The sequence below is a fragment of the Peromyscus maniculatus genome, chromosome 3 (assembly GCF_049852395.1).
Source record: "Peromyscus maniculatus bairdii isolate BWxNUB_F1_BW_parent chromosome 3, HU_Pman_BW_mat_3.1, whole genome shotgun sequence".
NCBI classification, from domain to species: Eukaryota; Metazoa; Chordata; class Mammalia; order Rodentia; family Cricetidae; genus Peromyscus; species Peromyscus maniculatus.
Genome location: NC_134854.1, coordinates 160,058,933 through 160,085,252, shown reverse-complemented (window position 1 = coordinate 160,085,252; position 26,320 = coordinate 160,058,933). Strand labels below are relative to the sequence as shown.

At 38.4% G+C, this 26,320-nt stretch overlaps 1 protein-coding gene across 5 annotated transcripts in view; it reads right to left on the bottom strand.

Annotated features, from left to right (window-relative positions):
• The window catches only part of Pik3c2g (phosphatidylinositol-4-phosphate 3-kinase catalytic subunit type 2 gamma), a 352,621-nt gene that overhangs the window by 258,823 nt on the left and 67,478 nt on the right, over positions 1–26,320 (bottom strand). For 4 of the 5 annotated variants that reach the window (XM_006976490.4, XM_015995399.3, XM_076568126.1 and 1 more), the window contains exons 7-10: positions 21,681–21,751; positions 17,361–17,424; positions 9,264–9,323; positions 5,123–5,245 (exon numbers count right to left, since the gene is read on the bottom strand). In XM_006976490.4, coding sequence (XP_006976552.1) covers positions 5,123–5,245; positions 9,264–9,323; positions 17,361–17,424; positions 21,681–21,751 — 318 coding nt within the window. Of the gene's footprint in view, positions 1–5,122; positions 5,246–9,263; positions 9,324–17,360; positions 17,425–21,680; positions 21,752–21,845; positions 21,938–26,320 lie in introns of those variants that run through there. The other variant, XM_076568127.1, reaches the window with a different exon arrangement.

Sequence of the window (26,320 nt, the reverse complement as noted above, 5' to 3'; positions counted from 1 at the left end):
CATTAAACACTGGAAATCTATATTGTATAATAAGAAAGCCTTCTGGATATTGCAATGAGTAATGTAGGTTATTTGATTTTTTTAAAGAGAGATTGCTCAAATTGGCTAAGCTTTTCATTATCAGAGAACTCTGCAGACCTTGTCTAAGCTCCGACTCTCACCCATGACAGGAACTAATCTTCTGTTAGAAGTACATTTCAAATTCTCCTTGTTCACCTCCTACCTCTTATTATTAGCAGACATCTAGACACAAGCTTTGGGGATCATCTTAAAGAGGTCCAGATGAAGTAGGAAAAGAATCATATAGATTCTCCACCTGGTCTTATTTCTCTCCTTTTTAAGAATATTAATTAACTCATAGTTGAACACAGAACATATATTAAATAATATCAGAAATAAAAACCACAATCTGAAATTTTATCGTTTTCATTCTTTTCTTTGTCATTTTTATTCATATCCACAACATGATAACTGTATTTACGTGAGTGTAAATCCTTAGCTGGCTTGAGGCTTGCTGGTTCTAAGTTCATTACCATGAAAACTATACATTGTGACTCACAGGCCCACTAAAAATTATATTTCAGCATAAAGGAAAGTTCAAGTTTCTAATATTTATTCTAACTGAGGAACTTTTGGAAGACTGAAAAATAACCATTTTGCATATGAGATCTTGATACATTGACCATGCTTGAATCACACTCCTGGACTCCTACTGTTCTGCCTCAGCTCTTTGGTGGTTGAGACAAGAGTGAATTACCATCCAAGTCATTTTTTTCTTTAATTAAAAATATTAAAGTTTGCCTATAAGGAAGTCAATTAATTAAAAAGCACACTTATTAAGTAAATAAGCTAGGGAATGGCTGTTTTCTTGTATCAAAGAACTTCTGGAGGGTTCCTTTAGAAAGGGAATATTTCTACTATAGCAAAATATAATTAAATTTAAATGCAACCTTTTAGTTCAGAATGCCATTTTATGAACTTCAGAAGCCTTTGTGTTAGGTACACATTTCACTCGAATGTAGCATCAATCACGAGTCCCCACAACTCCAGGTGATATCTTCATCCTGCCCAGGTGGGCCAGACTACTGAGCTGTTAGCCTAGCTTGGCTAGAATTCAATTTATTCATAAATGTACACATGTTTTATAAAATCACCATGACATCCACCTACAGCACAATAGGAAAGAACATATTTTCCACTCTATGCTTCAGTTTTCTGGATTATTATACAAAAATATATTAAATGAGTTTCTGAAATACAACTTGAAGGCTAAAGATTGCTTCCAGTCCTAAGTGGGAGCATACAGGAGAATAGAAGTGCATTTATAATTTAATTATTTATTTTGCCAAGCTTTCATTTATTAGATACTTAATTACTTCCCTACATGGCAGGAAATAGTGTCTTGCAAAGAAAACCGAAAATGAAGCCAAGAAAAAAGCAAAGCATCTCAAATTTGAGAGTTGCTGGCTGAGACTTGGACTGCTCTGTGTTTGTTATCTTAGGTTCATAGTGGGTGGACAGTTTGGTTCTTGTTGACTTTTTAGTTGTAATTGGTTACTGCACAAGTCATACAAAATGCATTTAGTATTCTGTGCCAGTATTATTCTATATGTCGGCTCACAAATAAGACAGGATGGAAAAGTGATAGGCAGGATCAGTGCATACAGCATGGAACAATGAACTTTAAAGTCTGTAAAAAATAATTAGGATCTTGGGGTTGTGCCAGAGTTGATTGAACTACCTATTATTAAATAAATTAAAACTCTCAATTCTCAACCTTCCGTGTTTCTGTCCACTCAAATAATTTCCTTCATGAAAATATGTGATATGAGTTCATGAAAATATGTGATATGAGTTCAGTTGCAAAGAAAAAAAATCACACATTTAGTGCATAAACACACAAGGACTATAACGCATAAAGATAAGCTTTGCTTGAGCATAATTACTCATGGCATTCCCAGGAAATAGCCAATTTTTTCCATAAAGGATTCTTTTAGCTTCAGATTTACTGAGAAGTTGGGTGTCCTGGAGAAAAATTTTACTGTTGATTTTTAGGGGTTTTAGGAAATGACTCCTTGGGAGATAAGACACTGTATTCCTTAGAGAAATTTAATATCATGTGAAGTGCATAGTCATCAAAAAAATTTAAATCCAGCCTAATGGTCTCCACAGAGAAGACACCTGTCAATACTTCCATATCCATTCTGCTGTGACAAAGGTCCATGTTTGTCATAAAGCTACTAATTAATGGCCATGAGATGATGGGGTCAGGGATGGGGCTTGTATGATGTAAAGCCTCCATGCTGACCTTGGGAGGAAGACTCAAAGCTACCGCAAAAATTATCCTCATCACCTCTGGGTGTTAACAATGGTTCTGATTGAAGTTCCACCATTGAAAACCAGAGAGGTTAATGAATTTCCCACAATCTGATTCAGATAGGAAATAGGAGAGCTTGGATCCTGATCACATTTGCAACACTACAGGATCATGTTTTGTTATCAGTTCTAAATGCTTGCAATGTCTCCAAAGAGTGATAACCAAAAAGACATGAATTATTCACTGGGAGCTAATTCTCACTGGTTTGGCATTCTGACTTGATATCATTTAGTGGAAGTGAAGTATCAAGTTTGTAGAAGTATTTATTTTCAGAATATATGGATGGTGTGCTTTTCAAGACAACAGTATTATTAGATTTTGTCCTGACACAGAAAAGAACAATATAATCAAATTAAATGTAGGTCCATCATATTTCTCACCTTATTGTCACATGTGAAGACTATAGATCTTAGTATCTATACAAAATAAGGCTTATAGACTACATAATTATTTCATTTGCTTCTGTCTAGTGGTGTTATGGTTAGTGCTATTTACTTGACACAATCTAAGAGATTAGATTCACTTAGGAGACAAGCCCATGGGTAACTCTTTGAGGGATTATATAGGTTATTTTAGCCTTTGAGCACAGGGACTACCTAGGTTGCATTAACTGAAATGAGAACTCCTACTTCAGATGGTACCATTCCCTGACTGGGATTCTGAACTATGTAAATGGAGAGAGGGAGCTGAGCAGCAACATGTGTTCATTGCTCTCTTATTCCTGACTTCAAAGGCAACATGCCAGCTACTTCCAGCTCCTGATGCCTCAAGTTCCCTGCAATGATGATGGTCCCCTGTGTGATGGACCCCTGTGATGATGGTCCCCTGCGATGATGGTCGTCTGTGATGATGGTCCCCTGTGATGACTCTTCCCTACTATAATTTGTCACACACTCCGCCACAGACACAGGAAAGTGACTCAATAAATGGGAAAGTAAAGGAACAGTTGTCTTCACAAAGGAAAACTCAGAACAAAAATCACTCTTTAACATTAAATTTGGGGATTATTGATTATCTTAAACATGGCTCTTTTTAATGCTTACATGCTTTAGTTTTTAGCTGATGTTTATTTTTAGTACATTTGGTGATCTGTGTCTAGGACATCTTAGGATTGTCACCATTGCTGTTCACAGAATGCAAATAAGTTATTTGTTTCCATTGTTTAATCACAAAACAACTTCTGATTAAAACAAGACATAGCTGTGCATTCAATTACTGACTTTGCCTAGTCACTCTGGTGTCAGCAACAGTAAGCAGCCAGCATAATTACTTACATAGCCAATAAAATAATTAGGTACATTTGAGATCAATCTTTTGAGAATTTCTAGACTAATGTATTTAAAAGTAATATCATCTTTGTTGTTCTTTTCCATGCAGATAAAGAATTCATGTATTCATGTATTAGTCCTCTGTCCTAAATACCATGTGCAACCAATTTGAATAATAAAATGATCATGCTAATATCTAATTCATGACATTGCAACGAGAAAGAGTTGAAGTAGAAGAAAATTATATAAAATGAGTAATATTTATCAAGTGTTAATTGTAATAGTTCCTCTGTCATGTGGTCCAAGCAGGCTGTGGTCAAACCCATTCTGAATGTATTAAGTAGAAAATTGAAGAAATAAACAATTCATAAATTTTAAGTTGAATATCATTCTGAGTAGTAAATGAAAGCCCTTCCTGTCCAACTCCTTACTACCCAGGGCCAGAATGTCCCCTTTATCCCCTGCATCCACACAGTATTTGCTGGGTACATATCAGTCACTTGGTAACATCTGAGTTGCAAAATTAGCTGTCATGGTTTTGGAGTATTTGTGCTTGTTACCATATTTGACTTAATGGCCTCAAAAAAGTCAGAATAATGATGCTGGCAATTGTGTTGTGTGTTATAGTATGTTATTATATTGCTGTACATAATCATTTTCATTGGTTTCTTTATGATTCTTTTATAAATTAAACCTTATTGTCAATGAATCTGTATAGAGTGAACATGATACCCTGGATGTGTTAATACGAATGGGATCTCAGTATGATCTGGAGGGAAATATCATGTTGCTTTTGTTACTATTATTTTTAATATTATTTTTATATTGCCATGATTGTTACATTTCTGCTTGGTCGTTTGCTAGAGTAACAGACATGTGGTAAATGGATTTCAGAAATATTGTTTATGATCAGCACTCACACTGGATATTTCTCTTTTTTTGATATTTCCCTTTTCCACAGATTAAAAATCTTGCATAATACTCTATTTTTCCAAACCTTTCAAAGTAGTAAATGATACAGGGTATAGTACTCAGAGAATTCACCCAGAGCTCACAGTATCAGTGTCTCCTTCACATTCAGTGAGAAAACAGACACACTCTAGAGCCTCCTGGTGGAAAAGCCAGACAGCTCTGTACCTATGCATGAGACCACCATCATCAGCCTGTACACACACCTACTAGAACACTGCAGCGCATCCTCTGAGACATTAGTGGGCTCCACATTTAGACATTTTGACATAAGTCACAAATTTCCCAAGTGTCAGAATCTTAGAAACTTCTTTTTAATTTAATTGAATTTCTTTGATAAAACGTAATTGAGCATCCTGTACTCATCAATAACTGACTTATACTGTGTGTGCACATACAAACATACATGTGCACACAGATGTGATTTCCAGTAATAAAAACATTTCATTCTCTTTAAATGATTGTTGTGTGCAGATTTAATCATATTGTAACAATTGAATATATTTACCTGCAGTTGTCTCTTCAGAAGTAGATTTAGTTCTTTTACTGCATCTGAAACTTGTTTGGTTTCAACACACCCCAGAACACTGCATATATTTTTAACTTCTTCAATAATATTATTCACATGTGGCTGTAGATGACAAGATCACATATCACCATTTATTAAAATTTGTCTTCAGTTGACCTCTTTCTCATGAGGAAGGAGCAGAATGGAAGGTGGTTTTTATTTTTGTTATGACTGTCCATACCCATTTTCTTTTCTTTCTTCAGCATCTGAGCACATTTTTTTAAACATACTGTACCTTCTTAGAGGTTTTATGTGTCTGGACATGGCTTTCCTAAACATCTTCAGTGTTCTCTGACTGTGTGAGACAAATCTAAAACTGCCATAATAGTTGTCACATGATTCAGCTTAGCGTATGGCACTGGCCCATGGTGCTGGTGGCTGGTTCCAGCCCGCAGGCAGCAGCTGGTGGCCACACTTCTGAATGCTGCCAAGTACCAGCCTACCTGAGAGAGTGCAGAACTAGGAAGCTGCTACATCCAGCTCCTTGTCCAGAACTTTTCTTAGCTTTCTCAGGCCCTATGTTTGAATATTCGAGCCACCATGTTAGACGCCATATGTAGAGTTTTTCTCTACTGCCAGCTCTCAAGTAATGACATGGAGACTTATTATTAATTATGAAAGCTTGTTCTTACCTTAGGCTTGTCTCACTAGCTATTATAACTTAAATTAACCAATTTCTATTAATCTATGTGCTGTCATGTGGGTGACTCATGGCTTTTACCTCTCCCGAATGTCCTGCTTCCTCTGCATCAGGCTAGCAACTCTTCCAAGTCCTCTCTGTCCCCAAAAGTCCTGCCTAACCTCTTTTTGCCTAGCTATTGGACATTCAACCTTTTTTTTAAAAACCAATCACAGTGACACATCTTCACACAGTGTAAAGGAATATCCCATAACAGTCTCCATTTCACATAACTGCTTTACAAACTTACTTAAATCTCACTATATAAAATAAAATGAGATATGGAAGAAAAAAAGGATGAGATAAAGGAGGAGGGATAAAATAGGATGGTAAGTGAGACAAAGATAAGGACTCAACATAAAAATATATAAACCTGCTTATTCTGGGATATTTTCTTAAGAAAATACCAATTAAATTTTACATTCACAAGTTTTTACACTAATAGGACACCATTCCACCTCTTTAGTGGAAAAGAAAACCAGTTCTTAAAGCCTTCCTATTATGATTTAAGACATTTTTATAAACACTGAAAGGAAACTTAGGGCAAATAAATAATGAATACCACAGGGAAAAAAATAGACATTCCACAGACATCAACAGACCTGACTAATGAGTAAATATAAGAGGGTGATGTTTAGTTAAGATTTGTTTTAAGTCTTTCACAGATTAAAAATATGCAGCTGTTCATTATAGCATGGAGAAGAAACATCTATGAGTAATCCCTGTGGGGAAGTCAGCTGCTTCATTAGTATGTGACTCATCACAGGTGGACATAACGATGTGGGTACCAGAATTCTACTTGGTTAATAAAATAAACCAAAAGGCTCACTCCCCTAATAGCTAGAAAGTTAAGGTTGCATTTTCTGTGCCTATCATCAATACTGGGTTGTAGTTTGTAATATCATGTTTAAGACTGAACTTCAAGAACTGGATCACCACATAGAAGATCATTCTTCTGTTAATAGAATGTTAACACAACCACTGAGGTCAGCACAGCTCTGTGATAAGGTTTCATGTTCTATGCACAATCTTCATTTAAATATTAACTTCCATATGCCTACACAATGTCTTCTCTACAGTAGGAACAATAGTAACTGACTAGAAGGTTGCTATTAAGATTAAAGGAGAAAAACCATAAAAATGTGTGAATGATAAAATTCTAATGTTTAATTTTGAGCCATTCACATATGTTTTGGATTATAAAAGAAATCAGACCTAGCCTAATATGCACAGAAATCTAACAAGGTGAGGATTGAATGTCATTAGATTGTGTGAGTGGGACACTTAAAGTGGTGTTTTCTCATTTGTGTGCTAGGAAGAGCCAGTTAATGTATATTCTAAAAAATGCATATATATTACCAATTAAAGTGAAAATTCTGAGTTGTCTTGGGTCTCTGGGAATGTGGGAGCTAGTTTACTCTGTAACAGTTGTGCAATGTGTCTTTAAGGGTGATGCCCTGTGTTGACTTTTGGCCTTCACAGGTTCCCATATATATGAGAGTGACCTCACATAACTCATATCAAACACACACATACAAGTGCATTAACATGCACTTACACACACAGGAGAGAGAGAGAGAGAGAGAGAGAGAGAGAGAGAGAGAGAGAGAGAGAGAGCGCTTTAAGCTTAGCAGAAATTCAGACACCATGAGATTTTTTATGAGTGCCATTTGATTTAGGTATTTTTTGGATATATATCAGGAGCTACCCAAGAGAAGTAGAGCAGGGTTCTTGCAATTGTCAGGTTAAGAAACACAAATAGTCAGCCAGCGGTGGTGGCACATGCCTTTAATCCCAGCACTCGGGAGCCAGAGCCAGGTCGATCTCTGTGAGTTCGAGGCCAGCCTGGTCTACAGAGTGAGATCCAGGACAGGCACCAAAGCAACACAGAGAAACCCTGTCTCAAACAAACAAACAAAGAAACACAAATACTCTACACACATGCACATAAACCCTGCATGCTCAGAAGAGAGTGGATTCACAGCTTAGCACATAATAAAGATTGATTAGCTCTCCAGGTGACAGACAGCTAGCGGGATCTTCCAGTCTGAGGTTCTGTTCAAACACTGGTCCTTCAGTAGCCTGAGGGAATGATCAGCCTGGATTTGGGTTCTGACATGAGGACTTAATGTTTCTAGCTCACATTCTGACAGGTGCTGATAGATGAAACCTCAGACAGTTGGATGGAATGGGGGAAGGGATGATTTGGAGCTAAGACCCAGAATGGACAGAGGACACTGAGTGGCTAATAACCTGTAAAGGGCAGGAGAAGCCAAGCCTGATAGAGAACTTCTAAGAATTCTGCTTCCTGTGCACAGCTTTTATCTGGAAAAATGATGGCCACATCTCTTGTTATACAAACCTGAAGATATTAGCCTATATTGTTTATACAGCATCTGTGTTAAGAATTCCAGGTCAATGTGGTTTGGCTGTGAGATGCCTCTACAGGTTCATGTGTTTATAGACATGGTCCTCTAACTGGTGGTACTCTTAAGGGGGGTTGTAGACCTATTCAGAAGTGGGGCTTAGCTGCTAGAAGCGCTTGGTGGCAGGGCTTACAGGCTACAGGTTTGCGTTTCTTCCATCCCAATACTCTTCTTTCTGTTTTAGGCTATGTGAAGAGGTGAAGAGTTCTGGTCACTTACCCCGCACCATCAGGAGCTGAAGCTGCCATGCCTGCTATTAGAGTGGACAGTAGCCCCTCAAACCATGAACCACAGCAAATCTTCTGCCTTCAGCTGTTTTTTTTTTTTTTTTTGTCAAATTACCAGTTACAGTTTGTGAAAAGCAACTATTTCAGAGGTTGTTACTATTGTGAACTTAGGCAGAAGCAAACCCAAAGCAGACACACTTTCCAACCATACACGAACATGTGTGTATAGCACACACACATACACTCATGCACACATTCATACACATATATGTGTGCACACAAACACATGTACATACATGCACACAAATATATGCACATGAATGCACACATGCGCACACACACACACATCATGGACACACAAACACAGTAGTTCTGTATAAAACTTGTTTTAAGTAGCCAAATGCTATGAAAGTCCTGTATTCACGTATAAAGGAAGATGGATTTTGGATCAATATGACAAGAGAACTTTCTCAAAAGTATTGGCTTCAGAATTGAGTAGGTAGCCCCAGGAGGAAGGAACTCCTCCACTTGCAGACACAAACCATCAGGGGAGTATACGGAGGAATCCAGCAATCCGCCAGAGTTTTGACTGGTCAATTTCCTCATGACTCTGATCCTTTGAGTTAATAAAATCACAGTTATGTGATGCTATGTTCTGTGAGACAAAGTCTGGATTTTTCTTCGAAGGTATTTGATGTGTCACAGGCCTTCCTGGCTCAGCATTCTGGAACTTTGGATAATAAACATACCTGGAAAGGGTTTGGAGCACTGGGCAACAAGGCTGACCAATGTTTCTCCTCCAGATCGTCCTGTAAAAGAGAGTGGAACACCACACAAATGAAAGAAAATCAAGCAGCTTGGGCTTCTTTAGTGGCGACAGAGACAAGGCAAGCTGCCCTTAAACAGCTGCCTTTACCCAATTCCAGATTCCACAGAAACCTGAAAGAGTGTCTGTTTAAACATGATGTCTGAAAGGATCAAACTCAATTCAGGAATTCAGAGACACAGTGAGAGTTTAGGGTGCTCTCCTTTCCGTTTTTTTTTTTTTTCTCTGAAAAGATGGATATTTTCTCTGAAGAACTTTGGCTTGAAATATAGAATATTTGGCCAATTGTAAAAAGTGCCATGTAACATACAATGTTATAAATTGTTATGACCTCTACAGAGATGCAAGATCATAAGGTAACCAAGTGAAAATAATCACAAAGACTAACAGGAGACACAGGCTCATCAAATATTTATACTTTGGTATAGAGTAGGAGAGGGTACATTCAAGTGGATCAGAAGACAGAAACATTTAAGAGAAATTTTTCATGACTGGGCTTGACTATCATGCCCTTTTGGAACTGAAGGCCCTTGAGGCACAGGTGTATGGGTGATCAGGAATGTCCAGAACAGGCACAAAATCCTGCTCATCTCTGTGGACTCTTTCCATGAGATTAAAAGCCCTGGATTCCTGGACATAGAGACAGGAATCAGTTGTTTCCCAGGTGTAGTTACAAGCCTTTGCTTTTAAGAATTAGTAAGTAAAATTAGAAATAGGTAGGGCACAGTTAACTGTCATCTGTTAGTGAATGAAGAGTCAACATTAAACCACTTTGCACAGGGGAAGCCCTACCTTGACTCCAGGATCTTATAGGATGCCAACTCTAGGTCAGGCTCTTGAAACAAGATCTTCTGCTTCAGAAGACTATGTCTAGATACAAGGAGGGATTTACCTATGGTGCCTAGGAAAGACAGACCTTCGATCTAAAGCTCAGGTACAAAGTCTACTTGAGGCTGTACTTGACTCTTACAACAGACAATTCTCTTGGCCCTAGAGCCAAAGAATTAACCACTTAGTAATAAACAAAGGGAGAGGATTGCAGAAGGAAGAGGAAGTGAGGAGACAACCCTCAGTACCAATATCTTGATGGATTGCATCTGTCCCACACACTAACAGCATTGCAGTAGAAAGCTAACAATTTTCAGACCTCAATAGAATTTACCTCAATATCTAATGTTGCTCTACACATGCTGTCTAGCATTCAATTAAAAAGAATTAAGATCCTCACAGAAATACAAGCTAATGCAGCTCATTGTTTATACAAATTAGTGAAGTCAAACTATGAAATGACCTGGATATTAGTTATGCTAGGGATGATACACCAGTTCTCCCAAAATACATCAATAGGTTCAACAATATTGTTAGCAAGGTGCCTAAGAAAGACACATGATAAGAATAACAATACGGCAGAATTGCTATCATGAGGTATCAACACTTTCTATAAAACACTGGGATTAAATAGCTACCAACTTGACATAAAGATCTGCTAGAGAGGTGTCTCAGCAGAAAAGAACACTGGCTGTTCTTCTAGAGGACCTGGGTTTGGTTCCCTGCACCCACATGTGGCTCACAACCATCTGTAACTCCAGTTCCAGGAGATCTGAAATCCTCTTCTGGCTTCCACAGGTACAATGTACTAACATGATGCATATACACACATGTAGGCAAAACACCCATGTATATAAAATAAAAAGAAATAAAATAAAGACAGAGCAGGACAGGCAATCTAGAACCCAATCTGCAAACTCGTGGCTAGTAATTTTTAAAATTGATATCAAGCTCCTGCAAGTGAGGAGAGCAAATGATTTTTAAATAAATGAACAACTTGCTGTGCACTTGAAGGGACAAAGAAGCACTGGGGAGCTGTGTGTTCTGAAGATCCGCCCCTCACAGAGGAACCATGGACAGTGAAAGGTGCTGGGGTGTGAGCGGAGTTCAGTTCCTTCAGTGGTGTAGTCATTAATAATTTGCTGCACTCCGTAACTAACCTCACATCCATGCTTATGCAGGTGACCTGTTTTAATCTCAGTGGGTCTCACACACCGACCAAGTCAGAACAAAAGACAAGACATTGAAGTATGAGAGGTTTCTTGGGAAGATGAAATGGGGTTAGGTGTGAGAGAAAGGAGGGATGAGACAAGTTAATAGGGCCTGAAATAAATTAAATTTGTTGTATGCAATTATGAAGATGTCAAAGAATTAAAAAAATTCAAGAATTACCACTCTATACACAAAAGAGTAATTTGAAATGGAACATAGAATTACAAGGCAGAAAACTGTAAATAATCCTAAAAAAACTGAGATAAAGTTGGCAAAGCTGTGGAAGCCAATCTTCAATTAATAGTATAAAAATCATAAAATATAAAATTGTAAAGTGGATTTTAAGCAAAAACTGAAGGGTTGGATAGACAGCTTCATGGTTAAGACACACCCTGCTTTTGCAAAATACCTGAGTTTGGTCGCCAGCACCTACACCAGGTGGGTTACAATGTGTATGTTATAAAATATTGAAGATGATTATTACATTTATTAAAAAGTAAATAATCATGAATTTGTTAATAAGAAATAAAAATTAACAGCAAACATCACAACATATAGCTGACGTTGGACTATATCACATTTTGATAAAAAAGAGGAGCTCTCTTATGTTGTGAAATGTACATATAGCCTAGAAAAATTATTGGTCTTTTCTCAAATGTCTGCCAATGGTATAGCAGATAAACAGGTTCATTTTTCTAATGGAATATCACTGAGCACTTAAAAATGAACATATAGCCACCACATGGAGCAAGATGAATATTTATATACAAATATATGTATATATAAGTATGTGTGCTTTGATTTCATTAATATACAAAAAATTCAATGGACACAGAGATCTGTCATTACTATTGCATGCATACTTTGGTGATGACAAAGAGAAAAAAACAAATACTTTTCACCAAAGGACATTTCTTTAAAAAGTTTTAAAAATTATTAATTTTGGTGTATGGTGTGTGTGTGTGTGTGTGTGTGTGTGTTCCATAGCAAGAATGGAAGGTCTGAGCACAGCATGGGTTCTCTCTCCTTTCACCATGTGGGTTGACAGGGTCAGCCTCAGGATATCAGACTTTAGAAGACAAGTTGAGCCATCTTGTTGGTATGAAGGGCATGCCTTCTGAACAGGACAAAGTAAAAGGGCCCAAGCAGAGCCTACAATGCCAGCCATACGTGGTCCTTAGCCAGTGTCCATAATAACTAGCCTGTGCTCTGTATATACATTACTACATGTTCTTCCTGCGATACACAACATATTGCTAAATCCCAGAGAGCAATGTTGCTTGCTTCTTTCCAGAAAATTCTCTGGTACTTTTGCTGTACTAGAATTCCAGCTTCTTGGCTGTGAACTCTCATCCACTTCAAAGACAGAGATCGTGACTTCTTTTTGTGTTTCTTCAGTCTGGGGGTAAGTGTTCTTTACATAATAGCTCTGACTTTTAGTTGTTTCAGCCTGGCCTGCATTTCTGCTAAAGAAGGCTTGATTTTTGTAATTGTGCATTATTTCCTGTGACCCAATTTTCTTTCTGAAGCTTCTCTATTTCTGACATCCTCACTCATCCTCAAGACATGTTTTTCTTTTTATTTTCTTCTTATGAAGTTTTTACTCTTTTCCTGAACCTTTTATTATGTCTCATTGTGATTATAACTGGTTTGATGACTCTATTCTGGATTCTCTATAATCCTCCTCTCTAGTGATAGTAATAAAAATAGTGGCTGCAATAGTAGTACGATAATGGTAAGGCCTGACTCATCCTCCTGTGAAGATGTTCTTCCAATCACTGCCCTTTGCTAAGCATATTACATGGGTCATTTTCACTCATTTTTAAAGATATCATTATATTACATTTTATTATCTCTACTCTAGCATTGAGGAATATGAATTAGGAAGTCTAGGTAAAATCACTCCACAGTAATAGAGTTGACAGAAATATCTCTCAGAAGCTAGGAGTTCTATTTCTGAATTCCAACCTGACTATAACTCTGTTTAAATTATGTTGAAATTGGACATTGTGAACATTTACCAGTATATTTGCTGTGACTAAGAGGGCCTCACTTCTAAAAAAATAACATGTATTGTTATATCCTGTACTCATTCTTTGTATTTCTGTTTTAAGTTTTCTTCCTCTCTGGTGGTTTATAGTTTTAGAGAAGGAGCATGTGTGAGGTGTAAGTCCTTATTTGTCCTGAGCCATTTAGGTGAATACAAAAGGTACAATATTTCTTTGATTATTGACTTGCTTCAGCCTCTGGATCATGGGCCAGATGGTGGAAGGACTAGGAAAAAGGGCTCTGAGCCCTTTCTAGACTAGGTAGACATTGCGTGGAGTCAAGCCACATTTCAAAGCATGAGTTGATTTCATGCAATCTTAGTGATGTGCTCTGTAATTAGATTCTCTGTTACATTATTGGGATTGCTTACCTCCAAAAGTCCTGACTGACATTTTAGTAGGGACTTAGCAAAGTATTGAAGTGTCCCAGTAAGCAGTAATTTTGAACCAGAAGTCAATTCTTTCAGCTAGGGTAAGATATGATTTTTATAGTGTTGGGATGAAAAAACTCCACTCTAGGAATTTTTTATGTAAATGTGTCCAATTGCAACCCAGGTCTTCAGCTACTTTACAGAAGGCCACTCACCACCTCTCTTTATCCAGTGAGCAAAATGTGCAATTATTTGCATCAAATAAGCATTCAGTAATACCTTTGGGGAAACTTTTTATTTTTAATATCTCTCAAAATTTAATGATGAATACAGGATACAGAATGTATTTAAAGTTATACTCCTGACAATTCAAAATATTCATAGAATGGAATTTAGGAAGAAAGTGTTCAATGGAAAAGTTCCATATAACCTATCTGCACAATTAGCCACCTAAGCCACAAGCCAGGGCATCCAATCTTAAATAAATAATGTCTAAATTTGTTGAAATAATGACTTCAAGGAACAAACACTTGTTGGTTCGAATTACCCACATTATTCAGAAGTATTGATGATGTTTATCTAGATGAGGGTTTGTTGTCTTGTTTTCAAATCATACATAATAACCCAAACTTGTAAGAGACGGTGAAAACATTATTTTTCAAATCGATGCTGTTTGGGACATTAATGAAATGTTACCTGTCAAAGAAGCAGGTGGTGTGACACTGGGACCTTGATGCGATGTTACTTTAGTCACTTGTTAGTAAGCAGGTACATCACTTGGAAATGGTGATGCTGTGGTCTGCCCACACGTTGTTCTGGATGTTCCACTTCAAAAGCTCATCTAACAAGCTTTTTATGAGTCTGAAGAGATGGCTCAGTGGTTAAAAACATGTACTGGTCCAGGGGACCCAAGTTTAGTTCCCAACATCCACGTCAGGTGGCTTACAACCACTTGGAACTGCAGCACTAGGAAGTCAGGTGCCCTCTTCTGTCCTCCACGGGCATCTACACTCATGTGCACATAGCCAGAAAAAACATACACATATGCACATAACTTTAAAAATTAAATCTAAGAGAAAGCTCTTTGTTTGGGATTGAGTTCATCTGGAAGAATGCGGGCACTGTGGCCTATTTATAAACTAATCTACTTGCAAGCAATGGCTGTGCTTTGCTGGTGACAATGTGAAGACAGTGTTTCTTTGATGTTTTGCCAATATTTTAGTCATATTGGAAAAATTAACAGTAGCCAATGGTTTCTTTCAAAGTGAACATATGGATGGCTTCCTATTTGAGGAATGCCATCAAGTTTCTAAATTTGGAAAGCCAGAAATGGTACAGAGCCTCAAAAATCTGAGCATGTGTATGTGGAAAGGAGATGCGTACAACACAGGAACAGTACTAAGAGGTTCAACCAAGTGGAGTCAGTTCTAATCAGATTATTAACCCTCAGAAGTGTTGCTGCATACATGATTGAAGTCTTGGAAAATTTTAAATTCTACCGGAAAGAAAGATTATAATGGGATTGAAGAAATCAAGTTTAAAAGAGAACAACTTATAAAACTTTGTACATGTGTGTGTGTGTATATATATATATATATATATATATATATATATATATATATATATATGTGTGTGTGTGTCTACATATGTGTGTATATATGGTTGTGTGTGTGTCTGAGAGAGAGAGAGAGAGAGAGAGAGAGAGGATCATGTGTGTGCAGACTCCTGTACACACACCCATGAAGCCAGAAGTTGATGCTGGGTGTCTCCCTACGTCTTTCTGTGCTGTATATTTTGAGACAGGGTCTCTCATAGAATCTGGAGCTCACTGCATTAGCTGGGTTGCCTGGCTAGTGAGCCCTCAGGATCTTCTTGTTTCTGCCATGCCAGATCTGGGGTTACAAACATGTGCCACCATATCCAACCTTTTACCTGGATGCTGGGGATCTGAACTCTGATCTTAATATGCATAGGAAGCATCTGATCTACTGAGATACCTCCCAGGCCTCACTTAAGACACTTTCATAAGATAACTGTGGGAATGGAGGTGTCTCTGACTCTTTTGGGAGCTCTTAGGACCTCTTTCCTTCTTCTGGATTGCCTCCTCTAGCCTTAATAGGAGGGTTTGTGTTATTGCGTCTTATTGTGCTATATTAAGTTGATAGGCCTGGGAAGCCTGCTGTTTTTCTGAAGGGAAACAGAAGAGCAGTGGATCTGGGGAGAGGGAAGGTGGGGAGGGAACTGGGCAGAGGGGAAGGGGGAGAGGCTGCAGCTGGAAAGTATTGTATGAGAGAAGAATAAGTAGAACAATTTTAAAAACAGTGCCATTTTCATTCACTCATACTCCATATCTTTACATTTATATTTCCAAGTTCAAGACAGGCCCAAGAAAGACAATTGCAATAAGGAGAGTACCAGACTTCAGGGAGGAAAATGAGGTGCACAATTGTCTGCTCATCACCATATTGTTAATTATTTGTATAGAATTTATATTTATATATAAGTTATGCATCCACATCAAGACCATGCTCATTCTGATTAGGAATAGTCAGTCACCTGAGAGCTTCATCTTTCTGTGGACCTCTTGATCCCACTGATTCATGAGAAAAGAAGTCCTCATCTGCTCAAAGTTACACTCTGATTTACAGGGCTTTGAGAAAGGTGGTATGGTGTCTTACTTTTGAAATACCAGCCCTTCCATAAGAGCAGCTCTCAGAAATAATGTGTCTAATGGAGATCACAACCTGGAGGCTCAGCAGGTGGCCAGATTTTAGTAGCCTTGGACTGAATCCATCATTCTCTCCTGCTGAGCCATCCTCTCCTCTCATCGCTATACTCTGGGATTGATCTCCCCACACAGTCAGCTGCAGCCTGGAAATCTATCTGCAGTTATTTTAGGTTTACTGAGTCTTTCACCTAATCATGCAAATTTCACATTTCACCTCAGCTCCATCTTGCAGTGTGACTGGGGGGACCAAGCCTTCATTATCACTTTGGGCTAATGGGATGCTTCTCTAATCACCCATCAGTCATTGTACTACTGTGAACAATAGCTTCTGCCATGAGCTGATAAATCAAAAAATCATTAGGCTGGTTATATGAGAGCCAATAGTATCTACATAACTCTTGCCAGCCTTTCACCTTGAACCTAATTGAAGTTTCCCAAAGTTTAATATAGTTTCCCAATCACACCAACTTGTTTCTCAGTTCATTGTTTTTGTTTCTGTTTTTTACTTTGCTGAATGTTTTCCCTACTTTCCACCATTCTCCTCTGATCAGGAAACACACTAATGTGGCAATGAACAGTTGAAATGTGTGATGTTTGTCATCCTTTTTGTGTGTTTCTAGTGTGCATATGGCTTTTTCGTAGCATCTACAGCATTTTGCTGCTTATAACCGTCATCTTATCTATATTCCTATGGTGGATGAAAATCTTCTTGAGATGTAGACTCTGCTTTATTCATCTCAGTTCTTTAACAAACTTGCAAAGTTTTTAAAAAAAATAGGAAATGCTTAATAAATGTTCATTGAATAGATTGCTAAAGCTGTGGAAGCCAATACCTGGTTTTTCAAGAGGTGTTTGATGTGGAAGTTGTATTTCTTTACTACCGTGGAGAGGCATTGTCTACAAAGGTAAAAATAAAAATTTAATTAAATTTGTGTAGAAAATTAATATCACATATTTAGCACAGACATTTATCATGAGTTCTAATTTTCCCAAGATTCTCTATTAGGCAAAATATAAACATTACTTGATAAGACTTAAAATTTTTACCTTGAAATTATTTTATTTTCATAGAATTTCAGAACTAATTCAGAGAGTTCTCACATCAACTCCTGGCATTCTTTAACACTTGATCTATTATCCTTTAAAACATATTTATAATTATGAACATTTCACAAGCCTACCATCCCCACAACGTGCATAGACCATATTTTACATGGTGTGATTGTTAGTGTTTATTGTCAGCTTGACAGAATATAAAATCACTTTGGAAGATAAAAGGGCTCCTGGGCATATTTTGATTTATGTTTAATCAAGACAGAAAGAATCACTGACTGTGGGTGGGTCCATTCCATGGGAAGAGAGATCCTGAACTGTCTAAGATGTAGAGGGTGGGCTGAGCATGAACACACCCTCATCCTTCCTCTCTGCTTCTTTAGTGTGCATGCAATGAGACCAGTTGCTCAGGCTCCCAATGCTGGGACTTCATAATGATGGACTGTAACCTTAAACTGTGAGCTGAAATAAACGCTCTCTCTTAAGTTGCCAGTCCTGAGTCTCTGTGATGTAGGAGCTGGTTGCTGAAAACATCTGGTAAGATTAGTGTTACATATTTCCTCAATCTCTGTCATTTGAAGGTTAGTCACCAATGACCAGTATGATAGTGTTAACAGTCAACTTGACAGAATCCAGAATCACCCAGGAAATTCACCTTGAGACATGCCTCTGAGGAACTGTTTGTATTACATTACCCTCTGCCTCTGGCAGTTAAATGAAGTGGGAAGATCCACTCTGAAAATGACAGCATCATTCCTCAGGCTTTGGTCCTGGACTAGCATTATTCACCTTTCTCTTCTTCCTGACCACAGAGGCATATATTCAGCTGCATCAAGCTCCTGTTGCCTTAACATCTCTGCCATAATTATTATACCTTCAAATTGTGACCATTGCAGAAGAAACCTTTCCTTTCTTAAGTTGTCTGAGCCATGGTATTTTAAGTAGATAAATAGCTAATGCAGCCAGTAATTTGATCTATCATGCATACATAATGAAGGCTCTTTGGAAGTCCAAAGGGTCAGTGCTTGCAAAGCTTCCAGATGGCTGACCACATTGTGCCTTCTTGAAGAGTGATGTGCCTAGAGAGAGCTGGGGTCTCTGTATCCTTTCTTGTTCTGTTGAATCACCTCATCTCTTACCTTTGTAATGTCTTTAAGTATCAACGTGGACCCATGAGTCCCTGAAGCCATCATGAACCTCAGGGGAGGATGATAAGGTCTCAGTTTAGAGCTGGTTGATCACAAGCACCAGCGATAATTATCATCTGAAGGGTAGTCAGGGAGTCTCCAGTAGGTTCTGAGCCCTCCATGTGTTTTCCTTGTGGCACAACCTCCAGGTAGATTTTGTCCACACTGCACTGGAGGACATTCAGAAGGTGTCTACTACAAAACTGAACTCTTGCTTGTTAGTAGAGCAAACTGTTTACATCTTTTAGGGTCACAGAAACTTCTATGTTGATGTAAGACCAGAGGAGAAATAGTTTGCTCTACAAAACCCAAATGCAATTCACAATCAGATATCAGCAAATGTTAGTATTAAGGAATATTAAATATGCAGTCTTGAAAAATCATTGGGCAGGTATTTATGATGGATGGGGTTGTCTTAGGCAACAGATCACTGTATTTTTCTTTCCCAAGTTCTCTTACTGTTCCAGCTTTATCTGTGTTTAGTGGGATGTGTGTGATTTGAGCACTGATTCTTGCCAGCTTTGCTGTTCAGAGCATTTTCTAAAACATTATTAACTTTATCTCCTTCTTTGTCCTGAAAATTCCTGAGCTGAATTGAATAATGAGTTATAAAGACAAAAATCTACGTGGAAAACCCATTAATATATTTTACAATAGCTTCCTTCTCACGTGTTATCCCATTATCACTTCAGCTGTCATTTCTAAGACAAAATACATAAAGTCTATACAAGCCAGTGGAGTGGTAAGGAAAGAATAGTGTGTTTTTACATAAAATCTGTTCCCAATGCTAAAAAGACCTCTGGGGACACACCCATTCCTTCACTTTGTGAATATATGCATATATCTTAGAGAAAAAACTAATTGGAAATGTTGATGGTAATTTTCTCAACTTGTAAGAAATAGATGAATCATAGAAGGTAGAGGACCCAAAGGAAAGCCCCTGTCAATAATCTAGTCATTAAGGGCTTGGACCCGTGTTGCCCGTGTTTTGATGAGAAGGAATTTTGGTATGTAGTCCAGGATGTCATAAAAAGTTGCAGTTTTCTGGATTCCCACCCCATCCCCCTTCCTAAGTGTTAACATTACAGGTGTGGCCCCCTGAGCTGGTAGTGCTTGGCATTTGAGTCTATGAAGGTATGGAAGAAAACAGTGTCTCACCAAGAGCTGAGGCCTGCGGGGGCTCTCATGGAGCTGGGAAGGAACCTGCACTAGGTAACACTGAGGAAAGACAGGTTGGAACGTAACAGAAATAGAAGCACTCACTGAAGGCTAGACCTGGCTGTGCTCAAGTCTGTAGCTCTGCATCTATGTGATGGTTTTTGTTTTTGTTTGTTTTTTAACATCTCTGTCCCAGTTCCTATAACAAAGGAGGAGGATACTGGGCTGTGGCAACTCTCCCACCTTACCCACCATTCTCAGGATGATGCTAAAAGATGGAGGAGTTTAATCTGAACCTAGGCCATCCCTGGTAGGTGTCGTTTCCCAGTTATTGCAGTAGGGCTTCTGTTTTGCTCTGATGTAACCCCATGGACACCTATGCACGGCGGCAGCCAAGGCCACTAGATGGGGGAGGGGAAAGCAGTAGCAAGTGGGAGACCAGAACAGGAGGTTGACATCTTTGAGACCATTTTCTCACAGCCTCTGCTTCTTTATCTGTGTCCCCAAAACCAGGCCCAAGTCACAATCTTCAAACAAATCAGTTGGAAGTAACACTTCCTCTCCTAGGAATTTTCCATTTATGCAGTAACTTGCTAGTTTTACTAACTCTCTGCCTTACTTCCAGCTTCTCTCTTTGGTGTTTGTTTCTCCATAACCCGTGGATAGACTGACTTTGTAAAATGAGGCTGCAGCCTTACTTAAAATTGCCAGCAACCCGAAAGTGGTTCTTGCAATTACCTGTGAAGACAAAATTTGGATCGGGTGATGTTGGAGCTTCTTTTCAGTCTAACTGCTTTATGATGATACAGAATGAGCCTGGATATTTTGGGAGTGGTTCTGGGGGAAATGGACATAAGGACACAATGGTTTAATGTAAAGATGCAGCCCTTGGAGATTCCAGGGCACCTGAGTTCAGCACTCCTGCTAACACTGACTTAGGAGCCTGGGGTCAGTCATCTAACCTCTCAGAGCCTCCATTTCCTTGATTTTTAAGCAGATAAGATGGGTCATCACAACATTGAGAGGAGATTTAGGTGAGAAAATGCATACAGAATATACAGTAGCTTCATAAAGTGATGAGTGTTATTAATATTCCACAAACCAATTTAACTAACTTTACAGCAAGCTTTGCTTTAGGATTTATGCCAACCCTGCCCTCCACACACCAGAGTTACACCTCCTACACCCCAGGTTCTTTCTGGTTCCGCTCAGAATAGTTGAATTCCAGAGAAAACCAAACTACAGCCCTGATGTCTTCTGCTTTTACATCCTGCTGCATCTATTCTAAGCAACACAGGCATACCCTTAGGTGTGAGGATCAGTTATGAGGTGTCCATTCCCTGTCATTTGAGTTTTCCAATTTGAATTCACACTCCTCTATTTATGACATACCAATTACATGAGGGTGTCCAGAGGAATTTAAAACAGGTGATGGTGACTTTCAAGGTGTGGGGATTGAGCTTTATGATGAGCTGAGTTACACGAATGTGCAAATTCACAAAATGAATAAGAAAAACAAATCTTTGGAGTGTAATAACCAATAGCAGAGATATTTCAAAATGAAAGTCATATTATTTCTCAAGTACATCTGAGTAGCTGTGAAGACTGGATAATTATTAACAGAGGTTGCCAAAGGGAGATATCTAGTAATGTGCAGTAGCCGACACCACACCAGTGAAGAGACAGCGTTTACAATTGACAGAAAGGATATTTGATCTGGCATTTGAGAATTCAGTGAGAAATAAAACATCTTACCTGGATATTTTCCAAATATGTGTAAATTCTAGAAGTTGGTTCAGATGAAACAGACTGTGGTCATCTTCACTCTGTAGACAGAAGAATGTATTAATATTTATGAAGTGAATAGGAATGAGGAGCAGATAAAAATAGGCTGTAGCTTCCTGCTGTCATTTCCGTCACCTCTTTTGATAAGCTCCATTTGTCATTTTTATACTTTGTCTTAAATAACTTCCACTACATTCCTTAACTGTGTGAGCTTTCCTTCCAAGTGAAACAGGAAGCTGAGCCTTGGATGAGGATAAACCCAGAGGATGCTGGGAAAACCTCTGGCTATCACCCAGATCAAACAGTAATTTCTCCTAATAAGGAGGAAGACTTTTGACACCAATTTTCCTGCTTTCCTCTTCTCTTTCTCCCTCTCCTTCCCTTTCTATTTTTCCTCCTTGGGGCCCCTCCTCTTCCTTCCCCCTCCTTTTCCTCTTGTGTTTGCACAGGACAGTGTGACACCCACCTTGCCAGGTGATCTGACAGAGACATCTAAATGATTACATTTTTTTTTTAATTTGCTTTATTGTGTCCTGATGCTGAAGTGTAAGAGATCCACTTCATGTAGGCAAATAAATTACAGCTATTGGTAATTACAGATTCTAGGAGTTATTAATTGGCAATTTTTTTTTATCAAATTGACAGGAGTGCCCATCTTAAAACATTAATCTTCTGGTTCCTATGCACAGGCTCAGGCACCTGAACACACACACACACACACACACACACACACACCCCTCGATTCCAGCCTGATCGTAATGGCATTGTTGACCACACGAGGGCGACAGGGTTCACTGTTGAAACCTATTTCTTACAGTCTGGGTTGTAAGGGCTCTGAGCTCAAACACCCTATTTTTAAAACTGCCTTGTGTTCCTGACAGAAAATATCAAAAGAAAGTCCTAGGCATTGCTGTGTGTCAAGGGTAAATTCATTATTATGCCGTCTAGTTTTGTGAGTAGGTTAAATAGAAGCAAGGTGACATGGAAAGAAATAAGGTCAGCATTATACAGCAATAATTTGAGAGCAAGCTGTTGGAAACAGTGCAGAAATGCGAAGAAGTAGGAGTTTACATTAGTGTCACCAGGGCAACTATGACAGAAATTGTAGCAGTGATTTTATTTTTCCTTTTAAAACAGAGAAAGCTGAAGTTTAGCTAAATACAATTTGGTAAACATGGGAAATTAAAAAGGGGGGGGGGAAGCAAGAGAGAAAGCTGAATTTGTTGCCCTCATGTGGTCAACTGATGCCATTACGATGAAGTACACGCAATTCTAAGCTGTTTTGCACAGGTTTTGCAAAAGTATTTACTGGGAAAAGAGGCAGAAGAATTTAGGAGTGTGTGTGTGTGTGTGTGTGTGTGTGTGTGCGCGCGCGCGCCATATGACTAATGTTTTAAGATATACATTAGCTAACAAATGTAGTTAAGATGTTAGAACATAAAGAACTTCAATTTCCACAAATGTTAGATCAAAGCAAGCTTGTAAATAACTTATTTATGAATGGAATCTTTTTATTTGCATGTCTTCATATTAAATACTCATATTTACTCTGAAAACATTTTGTTTGTCTCCACAGATGTTTTTTGAGGAGGAGGAGGAAATTGGTCTTTTTCCTTTTGTCATTTATCAGGAATACTTATTTCAAGTATTTATTTATTTTACATGTATGATGTTTGCCTGCTTGAACATATGTGTATCATATGTTTGCAATGGCTGCAGCCATTAGAATGTGCTGGATTCCTGGAACTGGAGTTGAAGAAGATTGTGAGTCTCTTTGTGAGTGTTTGGAACTGAACCTGAATCCTCTGCAAGAGCAGCCAGTGCTCTTAACCACTGAGCCTTCTCTCTGGTTCCTAGAAATACTTTGTAAAGTACCTAGAAAGGCTAGAGAGACACTTTAGCTGCCATGGAACACGGTGTGCACTTTATTTTTCTAAAACTAACATAGCATATTTGTCTTAAGGAAAAACAAATTATTTTTTTTCCTCATTCAAAATCTATTACTGAGCTAGGTTTGGTTGTGCAGGCCCATGATCTCAGAATTTGAGAGAATGAGGCAGGAGGATTATGAGTTGGAAGTCAGCTTGTGCTATATGGTAAGGTCTTGTCTTTAAAAAAAAAACTCTTTTTCTATTACTGTTATTGTTCTGTGAATATTCTCTGAGCTAGAGGGAAATCTTGTTTCTGTGATTAGCTTATACAGTTGTGACAGCACTTTGGATCACATTTAAAAGAAATTTAAAGATAATTGAAATGTTAAAAGAAAGGTATTCAGTTATTTACATTGTATTTCATTGAGGTGGGAGCATTAAAAATTTTGAAGTCTACATTGATTTCTAAAGACTATTAGTTCATTTTCTGGACAATCACAACATGGGTGATGAACTGATCTTCATAAGGATTTGCACAATTAGAAAGCACAAAGGTAATTGCTGAAAGGCAACAAGTCCAATAAATTAAGTCAAGAGATAATGATGATTATATTCCTGATGTAATGCAGAAAGCTAACTAAATTTACAGTCTTCCTAGAAAAATAATATATTGTTCATAAATTTTTACAATTGAAATTCTGAAAACCAAAGAGAATTTGGTATCACTTTAAAAGCAGATTTAAGAAAGAACATTCACTGTTTATGAAGACTATAAAAACAAGGCCTGATTATTTTATGTATACTAATTTAAATAATAAAGAAGTTCAAGCTGATAAACTGTACCAGTTGTACTAAATTCATCAGTATTCCACATGTCTCCAAGAAGAAAAACTTTGTTAAACTTGTATTAAACTTGTATCCTGGTTTGCTCTCAGTTGATATGATTAAAAACCATGTCCAAAAGTAACTTGGGGAGGAAAGAGCATATTTGGCTAATGGGTTACATCACTGAAGGAGGGCCAGGCAGGAATTTAAGGCAGAAACAAAGAGGCAGGAATTAAAGCCGAGACCACAGAGGAATGCTGCTTACTGGCTTGCTACCTTTCATCCACAGTCCAGTCCCACTTTTCCATGGATGATACTGCCCACAATGGGCAGTACTCTTCCACATCAATTACTAGTCAAGAAAAAGCCCCACAAACATACCCAGAGTCTAGTCTAATGGGAGGAGTTCCTCAACTGAGGTTCCCTTTTCCCATCTGACTCTAGATTATGTCAATTTGAGAGCTGAAGCTAACTATGACAGCAACTATGGTGATTTAAGTGAGGTCCCCCCCCCCAGTCTCATGTATTTGAATGCATGGTCATCAGTTGGTGGATCTGTTTGGGGAGGATTAGGAGGTGTGGTCTTATTGCAGGTGTTGTTTCACTTGATGGGGGTGGGCTTTGAGGTTTCAAAACCCCATATCATTCCAAGTTAGCACTCTCTCTGCCTCCTGCTTGTGGATCAGATGCAAGCTAAGCTCCCAAATACTACAGCAGAACTGTGCATGTCTGCCTCACTTGCTGCCACATTCCCTTCCACGTTGGTCATTGACTGTAACCCTCAGGAACTGTGAGTCCATAATTAAATGTTTTGTTTTGTAAGTTACTGTGGTCCTGGTGCTTTGTCAGGGCAATAGAAAAATAACTAATGCAGTAATCACTATTTCATTTTTGGCCATTTTTAGGATTTGCCATTGAGAATATAATTAATGGGTATTGTAACTTTACAACAACAATTGTAATATGTCAAAACTGTTGATATTTTGATAAATATTGTGATTGGTGGAGTTTAGATCTTGAGTGTTTCTCAAAGGTCCATATGCTGAAGGCTTGATCCCCAGGTTAGGGGCTATTTGGCATGGGGTGGAGCCTTTAAAAAGTGTGTCGTAGTAGGAGACATTAGGTCACTGGAGTCATAGTCTTGAAAGGGACTGCCAGACCACAGACTTGCTTACTTCATAGCATTGTGATTTCTGCAGTTTAGATCTTGAGTGTGCCCTTCCTTAGTTGTTCACTCTTAATTTAAAATAAAAATGTCATGTCTTTTCTTTTGCAAAGTGATACTGGACATGTCCTTTAAGACCAAGTTTGGAGGGACAGAGACACCGAGTGCTTTTCTCATACTCTGTGAAGGTTACTGTGGTTTTCACTGGGAGTCAGGGGCAGCTGACTTGCCTGTATCCTAACTTCCATGGAATAGGCATCTCATCAGCTTTGTTCACTGTTCTGTTTAGGAGCATGGAGACTTCTACACAGAAATGGCATAGTGAATACTCATTGGAAGAATGGAGGATTTGCCATAGCTTTGCCTTTAGTCATGTTATCTGTTTTTATTACTTTAACCTTTAATTTTTGTCTTTTCATCAAAACAGGTGCTCACCATATATGTTGGATGAGTAGGAACTCTCCATCTAGAACAGGCTGGCCTCGAACACACAGAAGCCCATCTGTTATCTGTTTCTAAACAACAGCGCCACTTCGAGGGAAACAAATGTCATTTTTACCATTCTCCCATCCTGCTGGAATCAGCCAGGTGTTGGGGATGTTTACTGCAGGAAGTAAATCTCCAAAAGTAAAGCTACTATGGGACATTTAAAAGAGTGGAGGACTCAGCTGTCCCTACGACTCGCTTCTCATACTGAAGATGGGAATTTACAGTAGCAGCTGCCGACTGTGCACCTTACCCCCACTGTG